The 19,206-nt window shown below is 43.4% G+C and overlaps 2 protein-coding genes across 2 annotated transcripts in view; both read right to left on the bottom strand.

Moving 5' to 3' along the window:
- Window positions 1-2,077, bottom strand: part of LOC141961240 (scavenger receptor cysteine-rich domain-containing protein DMBT1-like) — a 44,834-nt gene extending 42,757 nt beyond the window's left edge. Inside the window, exon 1 of the mRNA XM_074908042.1 lies at window positions 2,011-2,077. Within this exon, the coding sequence (XP_074764143.1) occupies window positions 2,011-2,077 (67 nt within the window). The remainder of the gene's footprint in view (window positions 1-2,010) is intronic.
- A 4,623-nt stretch (window positions 2,078-6,700) lies between these two features.
- Window positions 6,701-19,206, bottom strand: part of DMBT1 (deleted in malignant brain tumors 1) — a 37,887-nt gene continuing 25,381 nt past the window's right edge. The window contains 13 exon segments of the mRNA XM_074908041.1: window positions 6,701-6,873; window positions 7,514-7,785; window positions 8,858-9,246; window positions 9,648-9,817; window positions 12,163-12,371; window positions 12,578-12,731; window positions 13,223-13,270; window positions 13,532-13,843; window positions 14,308-14,703; window positions 14,912-14,959; window positions 15,219-15,530; window positions 16,079-16,390; window positions 16,958-17,014. Coding sequence (XP_074764142.1) covers window positions 6,701-6,873; window positions 7,514-7,785; window positions 8,858-9,246; window positions 9,648-9,817; window positions 12,163-12,371; window positions 12,578-12,731; window positions 13,223-13,270; window positions 13,532-13,843; window positions 14,308-14,703; window positions 14,912-14,959; window positions 15,219-15,530; window positions 16,079-16,390; window positions 16,958-17,014 — 2,852 coding nt within the window.

The raw sequence follows: 19,206 nt of genomic DNA, 5'->3' as shown, positions 1-19,206 counted from the left end.
ATGAGTTGCAATTCGTGAGCTATTATGCTCTACTGAAGGACAACAAGCACGACTTTGCTTAAAATGATGCCAGAATTAGGCCAAACGAATCCTTCATAAAAACTATAGATTTTTAGAGAAAACAATAGCCATTCTTTATTTTTCTCTCTGGTTTATGTAATTTAACCAGAATTTCTCTTCTTGCTCTAAAATTTTTAGGAGACTTTTAAGAACCTAAAGTCCACACATCACAAACAAATCCTATAGTTTTTAAGAATAATTGTAGCTGAAGAATTCCGCTGAGTGTTCAACAGAACGGACAGTGTTCTCAACGGGATTATAAAAAATTCAATAGGAATCCAGTGGCTTCATTTTTTTATATGCCAGTAAAATGTTATTAGAGTTTTAAATAAAGAAACACCTAATCGCCTATCATGTATCCATATGATTACTGCATTCATTCTGATAAAGGCAACCTGCTTCCCTGTTTGATTGAGCTTGTTTAGACATTCTGCAGTGAACAGTATAAAAATCCTGATTTTAGAGATTCATTTTTGATGAAGAAGTTTATTAAAGACTTTACCACTAAGTGTAAGTGAGCAAATAAATGTTGTAATTTAAATTTGCAGTATTTACACATTGGAAATCGGAACATGCGCAATGCATTTGTTATACTTTGCATTTCTGCCAAAAGCATGTTTAGTTTGTTGTTAAACACTGAAGAGGCATCCAAAGCAAAACATATTTGAGATGTTAACAGCTCTAGGATTTCTTCACCAAATCTAATTCTTTGTTGTTGGACTAGAAGAACAGTCAAACAAAAAACAGTGTCAAACCAAATTTGTCTCTGTTTGTATGCATTTAACTGGCAGTTCAAAGGGAGAAGCTATGAAAGTGCCCCTTGACTTATATCTAATTTGTTTCTTCAAATATCTACTTGGACATGCACATTTTTGAACCACACTTACAGGATTTTTGAGAAGTGAAACAGCAAACCTGGCAAAAAGTCAGAGTGGGATTAGGAAATTAAAGCTGAGCTAAAACAGTTTTATTTGCTTTCATTCAGGGTCTGTCATCACTGTGAGAGCATAACCATCAGCTGGGCATGTAATTAGATAGGTTGCGTCCTGCCTCACACTTTAAAGGTGTCAGAAAGACAAAAGCCTGTGATTATACAAATACAGCACTTACTCTGAGCCAGGAAACAGAGAGAAAAACTAGAGCTGCCAGGGTGAGATGGTTTATCACCAGACAAGCAGAAGACAGATGAAGAAAACTGGATGAGGTGGCAGATGACAATATAAATTATCATAATGATGCTTAAACAATTAGTTAGAAAAATCATTTTAGGATACACATAGGACTATACACAGTCACCTAAGTCTATACATAGGACTATACATAGTCACCTAAATAACTTAGGAGATAGAAACCAATCATACAAAAGAAAAAGCCAATGACCAAAAAAAAGTTGAACTAAAAGTGTTTCATGTCTTTCATTATTTTTAGAAGTCCCTCATTTATCCAGTGCTAAATTATGAAAACTAACTTCTTGTTATATTTTGTTAAATTGTACATAAGATTAAGAAGCATCAAATAATACAAGCGATATTGAACATATACCATATGTATGCATGCATATACCCTGGAATAAATATACATTTAAAAAAATAAATACGTTGTCCTGTAATTCTTAGAGCAGATTTCTGAAACTGGAACAATTACTCATTCATAACGTACTCACAGACACAATTCTCACAATGATACAAGGCACTAAGACAAGTACGACCGTGTGGCAGCAAAACGAGCTCCAATAAATGGTTTAAATCATTCTTATTATTCCCTCTGATGATTAGTTCATAATTTTAGAACGAAACTGTCCTATCTCTTTCTTCCAATTTCCCCTTTAATCTTTCACCCAAACCGATATCAACATGACTGTGATTTTTATTTACAGAATCAACAGAGAGGACCCCAAGTAGTCTTTATATATATTTTTTATGCACTCTGGAACAAGTTGAAGTGCTTTACCTGATTTGACCTCCAGAATTGCTGGACCTAGCAAGAGTAGCCATGTCAAAATCTTAGTGGTACCCATGTCATCAAGTGGTGTTGACAGAAAGTACCGTCAGAATATATAGTCTCTATTTCTGAAGGGGAGTGGCTGTATAGGTTTCTCTTTCTACAGGAGAACAATAAACCAACAAAAGCCCCATGATCCGAAACAAAAATATGTTTCATTTGTTATTTAAGATTTTGTAACTTCCTGGCTTTTGCAGAAAGATAATATCTCAAGAGTAACACTTTCCACTGCCTGGAAGGAAATATTTATGCTACCATAGGTTTCACAATCATCTCATCTTCAAAGAAAATGAGCTCCTATCCAAAGATACCTTTCAATTCTGGTTGATTAATCTCAGTATTTTGCTTTTATGGGGAGATTCTTTGGCAGGTCTGGGGGAGCTAGTGGAATCTTGAAACTTAAATACACTTCCTCCAGCAAAGTAATAAAAAAACTTCATAACTTGGTGCCAACTAGTGTGGCAAGTCTCCCTGGGGAGTCATATTCATTCTTAAAACTTTAAATAAAATAAGACCTGGTGGTCATGTTCATGACTAAGGAGTCTCTGAAGAACCTAGCTGTTGAAATCAAAACCTCCAGCTCTGTTCCTTTTTGGCACTTTTAAGTTCAGGTCAAAACTCTATTCACCGAGACACTGTTAGAATGGAAGAAAGTGTCAAGAGAATTAGGGTCAGCTGGTAATATTTTGTGAAAACTGTGCAGAAAGATCAGTGGATTTTATGCATAGTTTAGTAAATTACACAGGTTGCGGCTTCACATTATTCTAAAATTTCCTTTGATCCTTTGAACCATCAAAAGGGGGAAATAAAGGTTCAGATTTCGATTAAGAATTTTTCTTAATATTTTTCTTGCTTAATTTCACATAGTGACAATTACAGCTGCGTTATTCTTTAAAGAATGAACCCAGATCTTTTCCACAACATGAAATACTGCTTAATTATCATTCGTCACTCTCGTGCCAGATTGGTTGCTTTTCTCTGTTTCTGTGTTCTAACCATTTAATGAGAAAAAGTTGATGACCATTATAACAATGAAGAGCCAGAATATTGTTCTTTACCTGATTCCTACCTCTACAGCCATCAAGTCTTGGATGGCATTATCAGGAGTCAAAATTCATGGCACAATTGTTGCCATGTATGTATTTACTGCCTCCAGGGACAGACATCAAGGATGAAAACTCAAGTCCAGAAGCCCAAGGTAAAAAAAGAACTACTTAGAAGGTCTTTACACAAAGGTCAGAATTATTGGAATGGAAGAAGGAAGTACAAAACACAAGAGGCCAAAGAAAATGTTGGAAGCCTTGAAAGTGGACGTTGAGAAGGGTAAATATGTTTCATCTTTATTCAAACATCCAGATTCGCACATGAATGAGGAAATGTACGCAACACTTGGTATTCACTATTCATATTCTTCTGGTTTTGACATCTGGCAAGAAGCAGAAAAAATTCTGTATATTTGACTGACCAATCAAACACTGTAATCAGTGAAGCAAGAGTAAGTGATGGATAGCAATTCTTCTCCAAACTCTTGTAATAACTGGAAAGGGTGGGGAGGAAAGGGAACACGAAAGTGATTCCTAGGTGGTTCAAGTGAAAAAGACATATCAAACTGCCCAGGTAAATGAACAAGACATTAATTAATCATTGACTACATTCTTCACTAATTAATTCTTTACTACAAAATTTAAAGATCTATATATTTCTAGATACCTTGATCATCAGATAATCTCTGCACAGTAGGAATAGATAAATCCTAGAATCACAGAACGGTTTGGGTTGGAACTGACCTTCAAGATCATCCAGTCCCACCCCCCTGCCACGGGCAGGGCCACATTCCACCAGCCCAGGTTGCCCAAAGCCCCGTCCAACCTGGCCTTGAACCCTTCCAGGGAGGGGGCAGCCACAGCTTCTCTGGGCAGCCTGTGCCAGGGCCTCACCCCCCTCACAGGGAAGAATTTCTGCCTCACATCTCATCTAAATCTCCCCTCTGTCAGTTTAAACCCGTGACCCCTTGTCCTATCCCCACACCCCTGATCCAGAGTCCCTCCCCCCTTTCCCCAGCCCCTTTCAGCCCTGGGAGGCCGCTCTAAGGTCTCCCCGGAGCCTTCTCTTCTCCAGCTGAACCCCCCGACTCTCTCAGCCTGTCCTCACAGGGGGGGCTCCAGCCCCCCCAGCATCTCCATGGCCTCCTCTGGCCCCGCTCGAGCAGGTCCGTGTCCTTCTGCTGTTGGTGCCCCAGAGCTGGACCCAGCCCTGCAGGGGGGTCTCACAGAGCGGAGCAGAGGGGGAGAATCCCCCCCTCGCCCTGCTGCCCACCCTGCTCTGGGTGCAGCCCAGCACACGGGGCCTTTCTGGGCTGCCAGCGCACGTTGCTGGCTCACACTCAGTTTTCCATCCACTGATACCCCCAAGTCCTTCTCCTCGGGGCTGCTCTCCAGCCACTCCTCGCCCAGCCTGGATTTGTGCTGGGGATTGCCCCGACCCACGGGCAGGACCTTGCCCTTGGCCTTGCCAAACTCCATGGGGTTTGCATGTCCCACCTCTCCAGCCTGTCCAGGTCCCTCTGGATGGCACATCCCTTCCCTCCAGCGTGTCACCACCCCACACAGCTCGGGGTCGCTGGTGAACTTGCTGAGGGTGCCTCGATCCCACTGCCCATGTCACCAACAAGGATGTTAAACAGCGCCGGTCCCAACACCCCCCCCTGAGGACGTCACTCATCACTTGTACGTTTTGACTAATTTGAATTAATTAATTAATGCAAATACCATACAGCACAGGTTTTCATCCTTCCCATTAGCTAGATAAGTCTCTTGCGGTAATACTTTTTGTTCTCTAGGATGTCAGGCAGACCGAATTGTTTCTCAGCACATTACTCTGAAAGCAGCTCCACTGAATTTTGAAAGGACTTTCTCTTCTGCTGACTATCGTTAGGAGACTTTTGCAGACATACTGGCTTTTGTGAGGTCCAGAGGAAAACCAGTGAAAGGACAAAGATTAATCAGCTTTCACCTGTGAACTCTCAGAAAGTCCCTACACTGAAATAAGGGTATCCACAGACTTCTGTGTAAAGGCATGATAATCTGAATTCATGTGTTCTGATGCAATGGGACAGTTTAGTCTAATTTACCGGGATCCTTGATGGTCTTTTGGGCTCTGTTGCCTGTGTCATGTGAAGCATATCATTGCAAATCGATTTGCATTTGGGGTGCAAGAGGATCAGAACTTTCTACTGCTGAGAGTTAAATCCACTAGATGAAATTCAGGTCAGCCTCCTGGATTGCTCTGCCTTTCAAAGTTGGCCATAGGCAGAGGAGAGGAGGACCATCTATACTTCTTCCTCATGTGTAGACAACAAAATTCACTTCAGCTTTCTGTGTGCAATGCCTGTCCCTCCTCGTATAGTACCTTCTCCACAGCACAGCGACAAGAGGCCTGCTTGGAGTCACCAGGAAAAGGCAGCTTGAAGGAAGAAATGGTACAGGCTGTAATGATGATTCCTGTCAGAGCTGGCTGCATCCTCCTCGTCAGGTCAGGATGTCACCCTAGAGTAGAGTTCACCTTCCTCACACGTCACTACTTTGTGTCTGGCTCACCTCACACATAGTACATTATGCTGCTCCTAATGAACTTTTTCATAGCTGGCTAGAAAACAAGTAAATCTAAAGAAGAGCATTTCTCAATCAAATACCAATGACCTTCCCACCTGTAGGAAGTACCTTCTTCTAAAGAGATTCTTCCTTTACTATTGTTTTTATTTTGTTTTCACATGGGGATAGGAGACAGGTCACCCTTACGGCAACTTATGTATATTCTTCCCTCTCCGCGCCATTGCAGGTGTAGAAATGCGTAAGAACAAGAGCAGAAATCATTGATTGGCAAAGGCACTTTGTCAGAAGTCACGTTCTCCAACCTGATCATGCATTAGCTGGGAGTTCAAACACATAGGTGGCATGCTTGCAAGTACACAAAAAAGCATTGCTCAAAAGGTGCTTGCTTTTGTGCTTTTTTTAATTACACATTTACAGAACAAATTTGGTTATGTTCATCCTCTGTCTTATAAATGGCCTACATTTTCTCAGAGAAACATGTAATTGTGAAGAACCATGCCCCCCAAAATATCAAATGCTGTACAGGAGAAATTCCTTACATGCATTTTCCCTTATGACTTGTTATGGAAATGGTTTTACTGCAAAGAAACATTTTTCTTGGGCTACTTTCCAGAGTATCACACAGTGCTACACAGGTGTTTTATCTTCATATCAGCAATGGCAAAAGAAGTCAGTTTTTCTTTCTCAAGTCACCTAAATCAGTCTTCTCAGAAAAGACACTCAATCAGGAGCTCAAATGAGATGCTCTGAAATGTCCAGCACTGAAGACAGTAGGTTATTTGGATGCTGGGATGGAAGAATTAACCTTTCTTTAGACCTTAGGTGTGTTTGGACTAGAGGATTTTAAAGTCAGGCTCCTTTATAAGTTCAGTTCATGGTAACACCGGGTGCTATCTTGACACAGTACATTCTTCAAACAAGGTCTGCTGTGGAATAGTCAAGCAAGAGTTGCCCTCTACACAGATGAAAAAAAAAAACCCAGATGGCTGGTGAAAATATCCTTCCACCTGCAAGTCTTGGGTTGCCTCTCACATTATCTGGTACGGGATGGGTTCCTGCAGTTTACGCTTCAGAAGAAATCCTCCCACCGTGAGAACAGCAGCTACCAGCACCACGATGGTCACAGCCAGAGGAGCGTGGGAGCTGGCAGCAGGCACGGAGCTCTGAGACTCCCCTTTCTCCTGGATGTCAGATACCAGCTCTGTACATAAATGAGAAAAAGAAAGGCTTACATTTGTTTTCCTGAGCTAGATAATCTCAAAGGTAATTAAGCAAAGAGAACTTGAATTAAAATCTGTGTCTGATCAGAAACCAGATTTTTATCACACATTGTTTCACAAATGATTCTGTGGCCATGCCAAACAAGTAAAGATTATGACAAGAAATTAAAGAGCAAGTAAGATTTTGTAATGATTACACTCTAAGATGCTGTTTTCTGATAGGGCAGACAGCAGCTACAGGACACTGGGTAACAACATTTCCAAGGGGATCTACAGATTGGTTGCTGATAAATAAGAGACATGCCAATCAGGCACAGACAGCTTTGAAAAATTAATGTAAATCCTGGAGGGAGATGAGTTATATCTCATCCTTCTTCCCACAGAACTGAATCGATTGCCATTTGACATGTGCAGGACAAATAATGGATCTAAACTATGATAGAAAGGACATAGCTTGTAAACCTTATAAAACAATTTTATAAAAAATAATTTTAAAAAATCCACATAAGAATTATTGCAGTTATTAAACTAACAAAAGTATATTTCAGAGCTGGATTTCATGTCTGAACTGACATGCAAACATGCAGTAATATACTGAGTCTTATGTTATTTAAAACTTACCAGTGTTCCTGTTTTTAGCATAAGTTTCCCGAAGCTGGACAGGCCCAATAACAACATTCATGTTTTCCTGGGAAGAGCCTGCATTCCTCTTCAACCTGCTCACACAGCCCTGATAGCAGCGGGAAGAGTAGTCATTGTACCTGCACACCACCAGCTCACACTGCAGGTAGACTGATGGGTATCGATTAAGAAACGAAAAAGCATTAAATGCAAACCGAGCAACGTTGCTGCCTGATGAATAGTAAGAAGAGTAGGTAGGATCCTTAACACACCTGGCAAGATATAAAATTAACAGATTAGCTGTCATGAATAGAAACACTATTACACTATCTCCGTGCAACGTTTCCAGTTTACACAGAAATCCAGAAGGTAAAACTATAAAAGAACTCAGAAGGATTTTTTTAAAAAGTGTGTTTTTGGCAAGAAGAGAACTAGAGACAAAAATAAGCAAGAGTGGCAGTGTTCTCTACCGCAATAATGTGTACGGCACAGAAATTTCATAGATCAACAAATTTCATGTAAACATGAATAGCTGAAAAACGTCTAGTGGTTCTGCTGGCTTCTGTGTTTCAGGTGAGGATCTGTTTTGTACACACAAAAGTGTTCGTGTTCAAGGCCAGGTTGGACAGGGCTTTGAGCAATTTGGTCTAGTGGAAGGTGTCCCTGCCCATGGCAGGGGGGTGGGACTCCAGCTTAGCAGTAGGTTACTCCACTGCTAAGGTTACTGATGTGAACACCCTCCCACGAGGCAGAGAAATTCAGATGCCATCGAGCACAGAAGCAAAATAAACTCGTATGAGTCTTTCATTCCTGGAACAAAATGGGACACTGAGAGCTGCACTTTTATGCTCCTAGCTCCCTGTCTCTTTTGTATTCTTTACAAGAGTCCACAAATTTTCCATTTCAAACCAAAAGGCGCATTTTGTATCAAATTAAGTAAAATGTTTTAGATTGCTAGAATAGCAACAAAAGGCTAAGGATTTTCTCTTCTTTTTGAACAGACTGTTTTGGATTCTAGTTGTGATGATGCAAAACTCTAATTCTGATGCACTGAAAGGTAGAGCCATTGACATCCCTATATTTCATGCATCTAATTCAGAAAGAAATGCAGACCTCAGATTCTACATTACCTTCTTGAATAAAATATCGGTGTTTGACTGCAACTTCTGAATGGCATTTCTCTGTCATATTATCTTTTATTCAGGCTTTACCAGAAGGTCTTTCACATAAATATATTTGTATCGAGAATTGCAGCCAGCATATGCTGGCCTTAAATCACCTAAGTTAAGCTTTCAGAACTATGCATACAGATACTTTAAAAGTAATCCTTTAGAAAGTTCTTACCCACTTCTGATCAATTCATAAGTCAGTGTTCTAAAATTGGTAGGATCAGGTGATGCCACGCATGTGTCCACAAACACCACCAGATTCGGGTCAGAGCTGTGAAGAGAAGCTTGAAGGAACAAATTCTGATTCAGGTCCACGTAGTATGGAAAGTCATCCACTGGCCACAGGAAAGATGAGGAATTGTAGAATGTCAACTTCACGTCGTATCTGCCATACTGGGTTTCGCTGACATCAGTGATGTTATCAGCAATGTACATTACTTGTACCCAGGTGTCCTGGAGCATTTTGCAGTTGATATGCAAATTAAGGTCTTTTTGCCTCTTGATAATGTAACCAGAAGCAGGCACTTTTATCACATTGGAGTAGGTGATCGTTTCATTGTTGCTCTATTTGACACATGAGATGAGTACAAAATTATCACCTGTAGACATGTTCACAGTGTATACTATGAACTTTTGTATACATCAGGTCCTGCCTAGTATTAGTCAGAAAGAACATGTCATACTCAAAAATCCCAAGCATCCTGGATGGGATTATTTGCTTAACTTTCTCCTATACTTTGTTCTCTTGTACATCACTCTGAAATAGTTACAAGGATTAACTAAATCCTAGGAAGAATAAGTAAGAATGTTTAACAAACTTTAGCCTCCAGAAATACATGTCTCTTTTCTGTGTTTTGAATACCTGTGGGCTACAACACTCTTTGCGATTCATGACAATTTTCTAAATGTCTGTTAAATTTCCATGCCCAGACATGGAGGGCCCTTCAAAATATGTTGACACCAACCTGTCTACGTGTACCACAGCCGTTGTATGGAACATCGAATATAACCTCGGTTGAGGTAATTGTTGGTCTACAAGAATCAGACAAGCTGATTTCCCACACCGAGTAGCCCTGTGACTGGAGATAGCTTCTGTTTAAAACTGCGCGCATGTAGGTTGGCAAGCACACAAGGGCTAGGGAAGAAAATATGAATTATTAGTGATTTCAGGTACTTGATAATGCTTTCATGTTTTGCATGTTACAACTTCAACAAATGCAATAGCTGCTACCTTTTAGGTGAGAGAATTCATAAGCCAAACCAGTTATTTTTACACCTTAGACTTAGATATGAATAAGCAATAATCTCTGACAAACTTCAGCTGACCTTTGGTTACTCTCCCAACAAAAATATAGAGCTTACAACAGGCTTTTGCTGAGACCTTGAGCCTGTATCACTCTTCACACAAAAATGCTAAGTGTGAGTTTTGCCTGAATAAGAATCCAAAAGCTGTTGTGAAAGGTGTAGAGCTAAGCGTGCACACTGACTTGCAGAAACATTACTTGGGTGGGAGAGGATCCTGAAACCAATCTCCATGATGGTTCACTGAGTCCATGACATAGAAAGCAATGATCCCAGGGAGAGTTTGGTCTTTGATAAAGAGAGATATCTGATGACGGAGACCTACTAGCAACACACAGCCTCTTGAAAGGCAGTTACAAAAACAAAAGACCCAAATGTGATGGCCACTGTTTGTGCCTGGGGAGGTTGTGAGTGTGTATTAGATAAACTTTCTCACTGAGATGGCAGGACAGTACTGGAACAGGTCACTCAGAGAAGTGGCTTTGAAGATTTCATCCTTTGAATGTTTCTAGAGACTCAGCAAGACAAATTCATAATGGACCTGACCTGGTGTTTGCTATAGCTCTACTTCGAATAGTTGGGCTAGGAAGCCTCCAAAGGTCCTTTCTAACCAATGATTCGATGAAAATCTCTCCACAAAGGTAGAAAAAATACATGTGAATAATGATATGATAAGAAAAAAATATTAATTTAGACTACCCATTGTAGAAAACCTCTAAAGGCAATTAATTTAATACTTGAAGATTTTTTTTTAAAATTCAAATATTATTGCCTGAAAGTGATTGGTCAATAATCAGTTATGAAATTCAAGTAGGAATGTCATCTCTGTGGGATTTCTTGAACAACATTAACAAATACTTATTTAGCAAATAAAATCAGGATAGAATCATAGAGTCATAGAATTATTTGGGTTGGAAGGAACATTAAAAAATATCTAGTCCCACCCCCCTGCCCCGGGCAGGGCCACCTTCCACCAGCCCAGGTTGCCCAAAGCCCCGTCCAACCTGGCCTTGAACCCTTCCAGGGAGGGGGCAGCCACAGCTTCTCTGGGCAGCCTGTGCCAGGGCCTCACCCCCCTCACAGGGAAGAATTTCTGCCTTACATCTCATCTAAATCTCCCCTCTGTCAGTTTAAACCCGTGACCCCTTGTCCTATCCCCACACCCCTGATCCAGAGTCCCTCCCCCCTTTCCCGCAGCCCCTTTCAGCCCTGGGAGGCCGCTCTAAGGTCTCCCCGGAGCCTTCTCTTCTCCAGCTGAACCCCCCAACTCTCTCAGCCTGTCCTCACAGGGGGTGCTCCTGTCCCTGATCATCTCCGTGGCCTCCTCTGGCCCCGCTCGAGCAGGTCCGTGTCCTTCTGCTGTTGGTGTCTCAGAGCTGGACCCAGCCCTGCAGGGAAGGGTCTCTTCCTGCAGAGTAGAGGGAGAAAATCCCTCTCCCTCGACCTGCTGCCCACATTTCTCTTGATGCAGCCCAGAAAGCCAACTGTAATCCTGGGCTACATTGCTGCGTCATACTGAATTTCTCCACAACCAACACCCCCAAGTCCTTCTCCTTGGGGCTGCTCTCCAGCCACTCCTCGCCCAGCCTGGATTTGTGCTGGGGATTGCCCCGACCCACGGGCAGGACCTTGCCCTTGGCCTTATTGAACTCCATGGGGTTTGCATGTCCCACCTCTCCAGCCTGTCCAGGTCCCTCTGGATGGCACATCCCTTCCCTCCAGCGTGTCACCGCCCCACACAGCTTGGGGTCGTTGGTGAACTTGCTGAGGGTGCCTCGATCCCACTGCCCATGTCACCAACAAGGATGTTAAACAGCGCCGGTCCCAACACCCACCCCTGAGGAATGTCACTCGTCACTGCTCTCCACTTGGACATCAATCTGTTGAGCTGTCTCTTTGAGTGCGACCATCCAGCCAACTCTTTACCCACCGTATGCTTCATCCCTCAAGTCCATGTCTCTCCAATTTAGAGACAAGGATGTCATGTGGGACAGTGTCAAATGCTTTGCACAAGTCCTTGCAGATTATGTCAGTTGCTCTTACCTTATTCAGCAACGCTGTAACCCCACAGAAGAAGGTCACCAAATTTGTCAGGCACGATTTGCCCTTAGTGAAGCCATGTTGCTGATATAAAAGTTTCTGAGCAAAGAAAACATTACAAACAGGATGGAAACTTACCGGTGTTCTGGTCTGCTGGGAAGGACTGATACACAGCATGAAATCCTCTACTGGAATATCTGGAGTCACTTTGAAATCTGACAGTCATAAAGTTTGAGGATGATGTGTATGTGAGATGAGAGTTAGAGCAAATTCTTCCAAGCAGAGGAGAAGTCTTGGGTGGCCCATCATAGATCTCAATATAGTCATTGTCGCATCCACCTTGCAACCTGAGGAAGAAACATGAATATATTATAAAATGCTTTTGATAAACATTGCTTTTAAGTGCTGAATAACACTAAAATAAGATACTGAATTCACACAATTCCCATGTAATATTTATAAATCACTTATAAACATGGGAAATGTGCTTGGAAACTGTGGTAGCTGGGATTTGAGACCCGTTTATTGCCCAGGCAGGATGTGGTTTACTTACTGAATACTTCCAAATGTGAGCATAATGCGGAAATTATTTGTTACTTGTATTTGCCATAAACAATCTGCATTATCTGGATAATTTAAAGGATAAGAAGGACTCTGAATTGTTCCAGAGGAATTAAAAAGGAAGCCACCACAAATATATTTTATAGCTGAAAAAAAAAAAAAAAAAAAAAGAAGATATAGATGTCTTTCATTTAGATTCAAATGAAAATACATTTTATATTTACAAGGCATAGCAACAAGGTTAAATCTCAAGAGAACCTGAACTGTTCTGCTCTTCTCATCCAGGCTACAACTGTGATGATCTCTTCAGAGGATTCTGACTCTCCCTTACAATTTTGCATTTCATAGGCTTAAGGCATAGGCATTTCTGAGAGAAAGCAAGAGATGCTGGCCGAAATAACTTAAAAGGTAGACAAGAAAGAAAAGACTTCCCACAAAACAACATGGTTTGAAATTGACCACCAGCAATAGAACTCAATGACATAAAGGACCAGTAAGTAGGATTTAAAAAACTAGAACCAGTAATAAACTTTAACAACAATATTAAAACATGTAAATGATAAAATTCTAATCTAGATATTACTAACTAAAACATATTAAAACAAAGTCACTGAACAGATGAAAAAAGCAGACACACCATGAGTGCTAGATGCTGGAGTTGGAACAGTGGTCGTGATTGTGGCATCTGTAGGGGAGGAAGAGAAAGAAGAAGTGAGGCCTGTGTGGATGAAGGAGCATGGCCAGGTTTTCTCACACCGCTGTGGATGTTGCTGCCACCCTGACACAAGAGTGATGAGAGCCTGAAGAGTTCAGCAGGGTGATCCTCCACAGTGGCAGCAATGCAGACCACAGTCTATCAACACCCCTCCAACACTTACCAAGTTGTAGCCAACAAGGAGCAACTTTTAGAAAATCTCCAAGAATTAGGAAGAAAAAACAATAGTACCTGAGCACACAACACCAGCATCTTCCTGGTGGCCACAGTCATGGACACCCCATCCACGGTGGCGGCACTGGAAGAGGGAGGACTCACTCCCCGTGCACTGCACATCGTCCAGGTAGATACTGCCCGTGCCTTGCCCGAAGCGGGCACTTGTTGGTGCAGAAACAGCAGAGCCGCATCCCAGCTCCCTGCACACGACCTCGGCATCCTTCAGGTCCCAGCTGTCATCACAGACAGTGCCCCGGCCCCCGTAGTGGTAAATCTCTACGCGCCCCTCGCACCGGTTCATGCCGTTCACCAGGCTCACGTAGGCACCTGGGAAAGGAGGAAACAGGGAAAAAGTGGGAAAAATCTGCAGCACGCAGGCACCTTCTCTCGCCGGAGCATTGGACGTGCTCTGTGAGTTCCAGAGCAACAGGACTGGCACCCTCAGCTTAATTCGACTGGGCGTGTGCCTGGCCCTGCTCTCGCAGCAAGAGCAACAAATCCACCCAGGGAGACTCTAACTGGTGTTGTCAGAAGTAGAGTTCAGAAAAACAGGAGAAATTATGACCCACCTGGAGGAGCGGACATTGGGGTGGTGGCTGGGGTTGTGCTTGTGGCAGCTGTAGGAGAGGAAGAGGAAGGAGCAAGTGAGGCCCTTGTGGATAGAGGAGCCTGGCCAGATTATTTAAAGCACTGCTGAAGATTTTGGTGCCACCCTGAGACCATGGAGAGCTTGTCTGACTCAGCAGGGTGTTCCTCAATGGTGGCAGCAAGGCAAACCACAGTGTATCCACAAGTCTCCAACGCTTACAAAGTTGTGGCCAACAGGGTCCAAATTTGGAAAGTCTCCAAGTATTTAGGAAGGAAAACAATGGTACCTGAGCACACAACACCAGCATCTTCCTGGTGGCCACAGTTGTGGACACCCCATCCACGGTGGCGGCACTGGAAGAGGGAGGACTCACTCCCCGTGCACTGCACATCGTCCAGGTAGATACTGCCCGTGCCTTGCCCGAAGCGGGCACTTGTTGGTGCAGAAACAGCAGAGCCGCATCCCAGCTCCCTGCACACGACCTCGGCATCCTTCAGGTCCCAGCTGTCATCACAGACAGTGCCCCGGCCCCCGTAGTGGTAAATCTCTACGCGCCCCTCGCACCGGTTCGTGCCGTTCACCAGGCTCACGTAGGCACCTGGGAAAGGAGGAAACAGGGAAAAAGTGGGAAAAATCTGCAGCACGCAGGCACCTTCTCTCGCCGGAGCATTGGACATGCTCTGTGAGTTCCAGAGCAACAGGACTGGCACCCTCAGCTTAATTCGACTGGGCGTGTGCCTGGCCCTGCTCTCGCAGCAAGGTTGTCAGAAGTAGAGTTCAGAAAAACAGGAGAAATTATGACCCACCTGGAGGAGCGGACGTTGGGGTGGTGGCTGGGGTCGTGCTTGTGGCAGCTGTAGGAGAGGAAGAGGAAGGAGCAAGTGAGGCCCTTGTGGATAGAGGAGCCTGGCCAGATTTTCTTAAAAACTGCTGCAGATTTTGGTGCCACCGTGACACCGTGGAGAACTTGTTTGGCTCAGCAGAGTGATCCTCCACAGTGGCAGCAATGCAGACCACAGTCTATCAACACCCCTCCAACACTTACCAAGTTGTAGCCAACAAGGAGCAACTTTTAGAAAGTCTCCAAGAATTAGGAAGAAAAAACAATAGTACCTGAGCACACAACACCAGCATCTTCTTTGTGGCCACAGTCATGGACACCCCATCCACGGTGGCGGCACTGGAAGAGGGAGGACTCACTCCCCGTGCACTGCACATCGTCCAGGTAGATACTGCCCGTGCCTTGCCCGAAGCGGGCACTTGTTGGTGCAGAAACAGCAGAGCCGCATCCCAGCTCCCTGCACACGACCTCGGCATCCTTCAGGTCCCAGCTGTCATCACAGACAGTGCCCCGGCCCCCGTAGTGGTAAATCTCTACGCGCCCCTCGCACCGGTTCGTGCCGTTCACCAGGCTCACGTAGGCACCTGGTAAAGGAGGAAACAGGGAAAAAGTGGGAAAAATCTGCAGCACGCAGGCACCTTCTCTCGCCGGAGCATTGGACATGCTCTGTGAGTTCCAGAGCAACAGGACTGGCACCCTCAGCTTAATTCGACTGGGCGTGTGCCTGGCCCTGCTCTCGCAGCAAGAGCAACAAATCCACCCAGGGAGACTCTAACTGGTGTTGTCAGAAGTAGAGTTCAGAAAAACAGGAGAAATTATGACCCACCTGGAGGAGCGGACGTTGGGGTGGTGGCTGGGGTCGTGCTTGTGGCAGCTGTAGGAGAGGAAGAGGAAGGAGCAAGTGAGGCCCTTGTGGATAGAGGAGCCTGGCCAGACTATTTAAAACAGTGCTGAAGATTTTGGTGCCACCCTGAGACCATGGAGAGCTTGTCTGACTCAGCAGGGTGTTCCTCAATGGTGGCAGCAAGGCAAACCACAGTGTATCCACAAGTCTCCAACGCTTACAAAGTTGTGGCCAACAGGGTCCAAATTTGGAAAGTCTCCAAGTATTTAGGAAGGAAAACAATGGTACCTGAGCACACAACACCAGCATCTTCCTGGTGGCCACAGTCATGGACACCCCATCCACGGTGGCGGCACTGGAAGAGGGAGGACTCACTCCCCGTGCACTGCACATCGTCCAGGTAGATACTGCCCGTGCCTTGCCCGAAGCGGGCACTTGTTGGTGCAGAAACAGCAGAGCCGCATCCCAGCTCCCTGCACACGACCTCGGCATCCTTCAGGTCCCAGCTGTCATCACAGACAGTGCCCCGGCCCCCGTAGTGGTAAATCTCTACGCGCCCCTCGCACCGGTTCGTGCCATTCACCAGGCTCACGTAGGCACCTGGGAAAGGAGGAAACAGGGAAAAAGTGGGAAAAATCTGCAGCACGCAGGCACCTTCTCTCGCCGGAGCATTGGACGTGCTCTGTGAGTTCCAGAGCAACAGGACTGGCACCCTCAGCTTAATTCGACTGGGCGTGTGCCTGGCCCTGCTCTCGCAGCAAGAGCAACAAATCCACCCAGGGAGAAATTAACTGGTGGTGTCAGAAGTAGAGTTCAATAAAACCAGGAAAAATTTCAACCCACCTGGAGGAGCGGACATTGTGATGGTGTCTGGGGTCGTGCTTGTGGCAGCTGTAGTGGAGGAAGAGGAAGGAGCAAGTGAGGCCCTTGTGGATAGAGGAGCCTGGCCAGATTTTTTTAAAAACTGCTGCAGATTTTGGTGCCACCCTGACACCATGGAGAGCTTGTTTGTCTCAGCAGGTTGTTCTTCAATGGTGCCACCAAGGCAGACCACAGTCTATCAACACCCCTCCAACACTTACCAAGTTGTAGCCAACAAGGGGCAACTTTTAGAAAGTCTCCAAGAATTAGGAAGAAAAAACAATAGTACCTGAGCACACAACCCACCTGGAGGAGCGGACGTTGTGTAGCTATCTGGGGTCATGCTTGTGGCATCTGTAGGTGCTGAAGAGAAAGGAGCAAGTGAGGGCCTTGTGGATAAAGAGCATGGCCAGGTTCTCTCACACCACTGCCAATGTTGCTGCCAGCGTGATACAGGGGTTGTGAGAGCCTGGGTGTCTCAGCTGGGTGCTCCTTCTTGGTGGGGGCAATGCAAACCACAGCCTTTGAACCTGTGTCATAAATACTTTTTATTCAGGCATACAGGTGCCCATTTCTTGATTGCCCAGAAATACGGTCAAAGGAAGCAGTGGAGGCAACTCTTTTACAAATTAATTACAAAACAGTGGCAAGGAACTTACTTCTGAGGAGACATACTCCACAATGGCTTGATACACATAAAAGCTATAAACAGATAGAACTGAGGGCAAATCTATCATCTAGCAAACTGATTTTTCATACATGCAGGTTTGGATTAACCTTCTGTCAGACTAAAGACAATAGTTTGGATTGTTGACTAATATTTGAATTCTCTGTGGTAATTCTTAGAGTGTATTTGCTGGCAATAATGGACAGAAGGTGCTGGAAGGTAAGTAAACCAAGAATTGCTGAGACTTATTGTCATCATAAAAAGAAATAGTCAAAGTTTACAGAAAAATTTGACTAAGCAAGACTAATGTAGAATATTTGAGATATTTCATTAATAACTCTAATTTGAAATACCCACAGTATTTTAATTGTTGAACGAATGTTATTTATCTGCAGTTGTGAGGTTTTTTTCTGTAAATTTAAATGTGTATTGAAAACCACAGAAAACATGAGTAAAGAAAACTTACATATTTCATATCTAATAGGAAAAATGTATTAATGATTTTCACTTAAAATGAAGTATTAAAATGCTTAGCCATAATTCATGGCTGAAAAAAGCATTTTTGAACTGTTGTGTACTTCTCAAGGCTTTTTCATTTTGAGTAGCACACACAAAATACTTGGTATTTCCCACACATTCAAAAAGTTACTCAATACGTTGACACAGATATCAGACTTTAAGGTAAAATGAACAGCAAACAGCAATCACCATATAAACTCCTCCTCTTCCAGTCTGGGTCATGTAAACTCTTTGGAAAGCCAGAGTAACTCATTAAGTAATGGTTTGTGCATTCTTTAATATTGTACAGCTTGATTTAAAACAAACAAGACACCCTGATGTTCCCTTCAACCCTCCCCAAATGAAGTGATTTTCTTTAAGAAGTGATGTATAAAGCCATGGGTTTGAGTCACACTGTTAAGTTTATATAAGACATAGTTTATTCAAATCATCCCTCATCTGAATAATACTCTGTAATTCATTGTGGATATGAGTCAGGTTGCCTACAAAAATTTTCAACTCTGGCTTGATTTTAGTGTTACTTTTTGGGCTTCTTTGTTCTATTATTTTATTTTTAAAAAAAAATGTCTCAGAAATTCTAATTTCCTTGTTTTAGTTACTGTTTCTCTGTTTTCTGTTGTTATAATTCAAGCATTTTGTGCTGCCTTCTTGAAAGCAGTGGGCAAAATAAGCAACACACACTACATCCCTCATATATCCCCAGATCTTACTTATCGCTGCAAAGAACAGTGAACAGAAAGGTGCCCCAGTCAGAAGAAATTCCTAGCAGGAGCACAACACCTCAGACCTCTTCTCTGAAAGAGGAATAAAAGTTACACCTTTCTTTTTTTTTTTTTTTTTTTTTTTTCCTTGCTATTACAAGTGCTTGTGCCTGAATTAAAACAGGGAAGTCACCTTGCAAAGGCAAAGTGGGAGACTGGCAGGCATGATACAACTCAACAGTTGGCTGGCAGTAGTAAATCCAAGAATCCATCCCTGTAAAATACTGGTAGTGTTCAGAAAGTCCTTAGCAATACTAAATATTGGTTTCTGAGAAAACCCCACGCTGTTCTGATTTGCATGTGTAAATTTGCAGACTGGATTGTTACAGCCTCCAGGTTTTTATTCCACATGCACGAAAGTGTCAAGGGTGCAACTGTCAGCAAAATGCACACCTCTGGGACTTTGTGTTACCATACAGGATAGCAACTCTGTCGTACTATTGTGCTTCCATTAAATTATATAAAGTTAAATCAGTATTGGGTGGTTCCATGTGCATCTGCAAGATTGAAGTCTTTTAAAGCAGATATGCATGGCAGCCAAAGATACTATATTCCCTCTATTCCATACTGAAAATCGCAGTTTCACAAGAACAAAGTATTTCAGCAGT

The sequence above is a fragment of the Athene noctua genome, chromosome 5, assembly GCF_965140245.1.
Source record: "Athene noctua chromosome 5, bAthNoc1.hap1.1, whole genome shotgun sequence".
In the NCBI taxonomy this organism is placed as follows: Eukaryota; Metazoa; Chordata; class Aves; order Strigiformes; family Strigidae; genus Athene; species Athene noctua.
The sequence above is the reverse complement of the archived record's forward strand: the minus strand, read 5'-3'. Positions and strand labels throughout refer to the sequence as shown.